This window comes from Elaeis guineensis, chromosome 8, assembly GCF_000442705.2.
Source record: "Elaeis guineensis isolate ETL-2024a chromosome 8, EG11, whole genome shotgun sequence".
NCBI classification, from domain to species: domain Eukaryota; kingdom Viridiplantae; phylum Streptophyta; class Magnoliopsida; order Arecales; family Arecaceae; genus Elaeis; species Elaeis guineensis.
Genome location: NC_026000.2, coordinates 124,637,917 through 124,644,767, shown reverse-complemented (window position 1 = coordinate 124,644,767; position 6,851 = coordinate 124,637,917). Strand labels below are relative to the sequence as shown.

Below are 6,851 nucleotides of genomic sequence, written 5' to 3'. Positions count from 1 at the left end.
AAAATCATGGCATCATACTACTAGATACCTAAACATGTGGAAAAGTACTTGCTTGATTGTACTAATCCTTGCGAATTCCTATAAAAGGAATAAATAATGCAATGTAAACAAAAACAGATAATGCAAGCTTATATCATATGAAAGATTTTGTATTATCCTCATCATTCTGTTCATACATAACTAACTTATTTTAACAAGAAACTCTCTTGCACACAGTATTGGATTTGGCTTTTAATCATCAACTTATGTTTTATTGAAACTATTGCCTAGATATCTAGGTTCTCTCTTTGTTGATGTTTAAGAGGCTAATCTGAATGTTTTGTGTAATATAAATGAAAACACGCTTTTAAATTGCTTAGTAGTTGAGTAATAGGTCAGTCATTGCTTGGACATGTTCAAGAATATTTCTCCTGCACATTGCTCAAGGATTGCATGATACAAGCAATGCTGCTCATTTGGAATGGAGCAAGTTAGCAAGTTATCTAGGGAGTTAGCTTCTAATTAATCAATTTCTCACCTAAAATTTCTGGTCCTGATATACATAGACTTTGATAATTAATATATAAACTTACCAATATTAGTGCATCCAAGGCTGTTTTTGCAACATTGCTACAATTAAGTAATAAGGTCACCCAAATAGCATGAAGCATGACTATTGAAATTTGACTTTCACAAGAAAATTTGGCCACTGACTCTAACTTTCATCACAAATTTGTAGGTATTTTTCATTCATGAACATCAATAAGCCCAAATTCGGAAGGCAAAACAATAGATTCATTTCTTAATTTAACATCAATATATCCAAGCTTTACAAAAGAAGGTGGCTATTTTCCCAACACATTTCTGCAAACTTACATGTTTTTAGCAAGGTCACACTAACAGTCCCACCGAAAGAAACGGTCACACTATTAGCATGAACTAAACTGAAATTTACTAACTAGAAAACAATCTAGTGGTAAAACTAATTATTACTTTAGGATACGTTAATAATATTTTTTGATTTAGCCACACTATTTTAGCATGAACTAAACTGAAATTTACTAACTAAAAAACAATCTAGTGGTAAAACTAATTATTACTTTAGGAGACGTTAATAATATTTTTTAATTCGTTAAATCAATAAGTCCAAATTTTTGATAGCAGAACGGCAGATTCCTCACTTCAGCCGCACAGAAAAAAAAAAAAAATGGTGGGGGTGGGAACGTTAAGCCGTTGGGTGCTTGCGATTTCCCCCTATCCATGTCTTCCTTGTCCCCACGTACATCGTAACATGACTAGAGGATACCCGCTGTTCTTCCCGAACACAAAACTGGGACCGTGAGATCAAGATAACAGTACCTGGTTTGAAGTGTTCCTGAGGGACAGAATAGTGAGGCTCGACGACAACGAGGAGAACTCACCAGAACTGCAGAGCCATTGAATAGGACACAAGCTCTCGGCCGTGCACATGGCACGTGTCTACACAGGCACCTGGCACGTGCCTCGTCTGCCACGTCAGCTTGTTGTCCCCAATTTGGATCTCCACCCGTCCCCTCAAAAAGAGAGTAAGCGAGAGAACAAGAAGAGAGGATTTGTGTTGCAGGCGTTACGAACTCGAGCACGGGTGGTCGGAGAATCCATGGGGGAGGTATCAAAATCGCTCCTTTCGGTCTTCTTTCGATTCGTTATGGGTTTTTCTTGCTGGTCTTGGTGAAAAGATTGGATTTTTGGCAGGAGGAGAAGAAGCCGGAGGAGGGGAAGAAGGAGGCGGCGGGGGAGAAGCAAGCGGCGCCAGAGGAGGGGAAGAAAGAGGAGAAAGAGGAGAAGGAGGAGGAAGGGAAGGAGAAAAAGGAAGGCGAGAAAGGTGGCTGCGGCGAGGGGGAGAAGAAGGAAGAGAAGGAGGCGCCGCCTCCTCCTCCTCCACCACCGGAGGAGGTGGTGATGAACGTCTACATGCATTGCGAAGGGTGCGCGAGGAAGGTGCGAAGGTCTCTCAAGGGATTCGAAGGTATCGAAATTGATCCCAGATTTCTTTTCTCTTTCATCTTGTTGGAGATCGATAAAGACAGTATTTTTATTTTTTTGGGTGGGAAGGGGTGGAGGCGGTGACGGCGGATTACCGGCTTCACAAGGTGGTGGTGAAGGGGCGGAAGGCGGCGGAGGACCCGATGAAGGTGGTGGAGAGAGTCCAGAGGAAGAGTCGTAGGCGGGTGGAGCTCATCAGTCCCATTCCCCCACCAAAGCCAGAGAAGAAGGAACAAGAGGAGGAGGAGAAGAAACCAAAGGTTGAAGAAAAGAAAGAAGAGGTAAAAGACTAAAAGAAAAACCACGACCAAGGAACCACTCTTATATTCCTCTTTCTCACACACACGCAGAGCTGTTCTGTTTTCCTCCGTTCTCACCTTTTTAGTGATCTGTAGCCCCAAGTGATCGTGGTACTGCTCAAGGTCCTCATGCATTGCGAAGCCTGTGCCCAGGAGATTAAGAAAAGGATTCTTAGGATGAAAGGTTTACCTCTTTTCCCTTTCTTTGATAAGAAAAGAGAGGCTTTTTCAGACACCTTGGGATAACTCTTTGACCCGATAAAGAAAACTACAAACTTTTTCCGAGACTTCAATAACAAAAATTGGAAATCAGTAAATTGGGACTCTAATTTCTTCGAATTCTTGTTCTGAGTTCTACATTTTGATCGAGAACTTGGTTCCTTAGTCTAATGTTCGTTCTTCTGGGGCTCAAAAAACAGGGGTACAGGCGGCAGTGCCGGAGCTGGCGAGTTCAACGGTGAAAGTAACGGGCGTGTTCGACCCAGAGCGGTTGGTCGCTTACGTCCACAAGCGAACGGGGAAGCACGCGGTGGTGGTGAAGCAGGAGCCAGCGGAAAAGAAGCCAGAGGCAGCGCCGGAGAAGGCCGATGGCTCCACGGAGGCGGAAGTCAAGGACAAGAAGAAGTCCGAGGCCGGCGAGGAGAACGAGAAGAAGGAGGACGGCGAGGGCGAGAAGAAAGAGGACGAGAAAAAGGCCACGAAGGGCGCAGGCGAAGAGGAGAAGAAAAAGAACGCCACCGCGGGCGGCAACAGCGAGGAGAACCAGACCGATAAGGAGAAGAAGAACGGTGGTGCAGTGACGGAGGCCACCGTCGTCGCCGTCGTTGCTACCGCCGGCGCGGACGGCGCCGCGGGTAAGATGAGGAGGAACGAGTTCTACTATTATTACCCGAGATACCCTGTGGAGTATGCGTATCCGCCGCAGATCTTCAGTGATGAGAATCCTAATGCATGCGCTGTCATGTAAAAAAGTAGCCTTTTAAAGGACTCTATTTTATATTTGTTGGCAAAGAGTATGTGACCTATTATGCTTCTGTTTTGTTACTTCCTGTTTCATGTGTTTTTGATCCTTCATGTAATTATATCCAGTAAAGAAAGCATAGGAATATTGTGCATCGGTTTGCTTAAATATAACTGATTTATGTTGTCATAAGTGGTAATTACAATCCCTCCTTAGTTTAGTGTTATGATGTGAGTTACTTAGAAGATCCAACGCCTTTTGTGTGTTGCACCATTTCTTGGGTAGATTGAGAAAAGAGTGCAATACACATGAGGTCATGGATGTCATTGGTATTGTTTATCTTGGATGCTGTTCATCTCTGGGTTGCAGTTGTCATATGTTAATATAAATCCTTTTTCTTATTTTTATTTCTCTTCTTCTAGAATGATTTTCTATTTATTGTGTGATTTTTGTAATGGTGAAATTTTGACGTTCTGCAAGGCTAGATTGTTGAAGTTGCTGGAATTGTGATGTTGGGCTTATTCTAATTGATAATTCACATGGACGTAGCTAGCTCGGGCGATTATTTCACATTTAAGTTAGATCAACAAATTATCCAAGTTGTAGCCCAAAAAAAAAAAAGAAAAGGTTGATAAGATTACTCTCTCTTAAAAGATAAAGTTAGTTTTATGTACAAGATGCCCCATATGTGGTTACTTGGTAGAATCAAGTAGATCGATATTGTTTGTATAGTGAATCAATAAGGTTAATTTGTTGGGTATCTTGACAATAACATCCAATTTATCTAACGTCTCTATTCGAACAAAGGAATGTTTTATTTATGACCATCAAGCCAATAGTATATATCATTCAACTGGTACATAATTTTGGGCTATCGCATTGAGCCATTGACAACTGATATTTTCTATTATTTTAATTTAATCATTTTAATTAAAAATAATTGAGAGATTAATATGGATATTCACAAATTATATTTAGTGGTTATTTCATTTATTGGTAAAATACAATTTATAATTTAATTACAAACACATTGTCAGAGAATATATAATCAAAAACCGATGATGGATATTAAATTTCCCCCTTTATATATAGTTCTTGTCTTTTATCTTCTCTAAAAAAACTACTAGCAGCTCTCCTCTCATAACCATATTATAATATAAATATTATAGTATACTATATTATTATATTCAATAATATTTATATAATAAGAGTCTAATTTTTTATGAATAAATATCATGAAAAAATTAGTTAACTTTTTCATTCACCAACTTACCGATGTTCTCACACTTCTTTAAATAGATAAATTATTTTCTCGTAGATAATATTTATCCATAAAATAAAAAAAAAATCTTATCCATCTAGGAGGTGGGTAAATCATTTTTTTATCAATCAAAAAAATAATTTTTTTATTTATTCCTAATATACCTTTAACATTATAATAATAATATAATAATATATTATAATAATTATATAATAATATTTATATAATATATTATAATATAATATACTATACTATATTATTATAATATATTATAATAATATAATATATTATAATATATTATTATACATAATAATATTTATATAACAAAAGATATTATGAGAAATATGGATAAACCTTAGTAACTTATTTAGAAAACTAGTAATATAAAAGAACATAGATAATTAATTTTTAAACTATTTTTTAATGCATAAAAAATATGATAAATTATTTTTCTATCTAAATATTATCTGAGAAATACTTATCCAAAAAAATATAGATTCCTATGTAAGTTTTTTACCCTCAAAGGATTAGTTTTATATATAAGATGCTCCATATATGGTTACTTGGTAGAATCAAGTAGATCGATATTATTTGTACAGTGAATTATCAAGGTTAATTAATTTGTTGGGTATCTTGATAATAACATGCAAATTTATTTAATATCTCTATTTGAACAAAAAAATATTCTGTTTATAACCATCAAGCTAATATGTCAATCAATCGGTACATAATTTTGGGGCATCGCTAGATATGAAAGTGGTATGGATATTGTTGTTGTGAGACTCAAAATTTGAAACTGGGGCAGATCGGAAGAAGTCGAGATGAAGGGCGGTAGCAGTCCGATCTAAATCGCCTTGAGGAAGACCTACAAAATAAGTCAAAAATCGGATGGAGATCCTCCAGTTCTTGACCCTCTGATGCTTAAGTGAGCCTCGAGCCTGAGAATAGATGGTAGAAAATAGTAGTAGAGCACAAGAAGAGGGTTTATTTGGAGCTAGAGAGATTGGACTAAGCAAGAACTAGAATCCTTGCTCAAGAACTGACAAAGTTCCTACGGCAAAGTCTTATTCTAGTTTTGGAGTCAGAACTTGGGACTTAGAACTTGGCATTAGAGGATCTCTGGCACTTTATTTATAGAGAGACTGACGAAGCCGTTACAGAGTTTGTTAGGCCATTAAGGAAGTTTGTTAGGCAGTTATAGTCAGCTGTAAGTGAGTAAGAGTATAGCTATATATATTAGTTGGAAGTGAGATCATACTTAGCTATGTATGCCAATTGGGGATGAGTTCATACTTAACTGTATGTACTAGTCGGAGATGAGTTGTAACATACTCGTAGCAAGCTGGAAGATTGCCGTAAAATAACCATCTGTATTTTGGGGTCACATTCATTTAGGTCGGTAAACAGTCAAACTGATCATAATACTTCATCAAGAGTCAATTCAGGTTAGCTCAGATCGATGTTTAGATGAAGTAAATTGAATCAGATCGGTATTCAACTGATTTGACCCAAAAATAAACTTTGATTAATATAATTCTCAAACGATTTTCTCTGATATTGTCATATGCCAGAGATGGCTTTATGATGACCTCAACCTTTCGATGAGGTCGGCTTTATGATGATCTCCACAGTCAAGCTTTACATCGGTATTCTTATCAATCTGAGAACTTCTGAGTCTCGAGGATATCAACTGAGGTGGTATGACCCCTACAACACTTATCCCCCACTTCTGAGTCCGAAGAAGTTGCTTTGGATAAAAAAGATAGTCCAAAAAAAAATTCTCAGCTTATCCGAGGTGACAAATTCGTGCCATTTGGTTCAAGTGAACTACTGCATCCCTCCATTTAAGATCAAAGTGGGCAAGTTGGGTCACATGCATATGACTTTTGACCTTTAGGCTTTCCCTTTTTAGGACATATCTTCCTGAGACTGTGACTTCAGTCATAAGTATCTTTGAACCCATGTTGCAAAGTCCAATTCATGGATAGAGGTACTTCACATCAGATGTTTGTTAAAAATAAAATATTTTAATAAATATTTGTGAGGTCCAATCTAGAGATCAGATGTCTCATCTCATCTATGAGGTAGTGAGGTCCAATCCGGAGATCAGGTGTCTCACCTCAAGTTGCCCTGGTTTGGTTGGCATTATTATTGCTTTTGATCGGCTTTTTTTGATCTTGTTCGAACACTTATTCTTTTTCTTGTCCTTATTTGATAGAGCACATTTGTTGTGGTTAAGGAGTTGGATGGCTCGGATGGTTGGCTTATGCTTCTACACCTGCATGTAAGGTATTATCTGCTTTGGCCTTGACCATTTTCGAGCTTT

General features: G+C 37.6%; 1 protein-coding gene across 1 annotated transcript; it reads left to right on the top strand.

Moving 5' to 3' along the window:
* Positions 1 to 1,560: 1,560 nt before the first annotated feature.
* LOC105049720 (uncharacterized) lies at positions 1,561 to 3,377 on the top strand. The gene is made up of 5 exons (XM_010929456.4): positions 1,561 to 1,627; positions 1,714 to 1,987; positions 2,074 to 2,285; positions 2,400 to 2,487; positions 2,723 to 3,377. Exons 1-5 carry the CDS (start codon positions 1,619 to 1,621, stop codon positions 3,268 to 3,270), a joined length of 1,131 nt encoding a protein of 376 aa, XP_010927758.1. The 5' UTR covers positions 1,561 to 1,618; the 3' UTR covers positions 3,271 to 3,377.
* Positions 3,378 to 6,851: the final 3,474 nt, after the last annotated feature.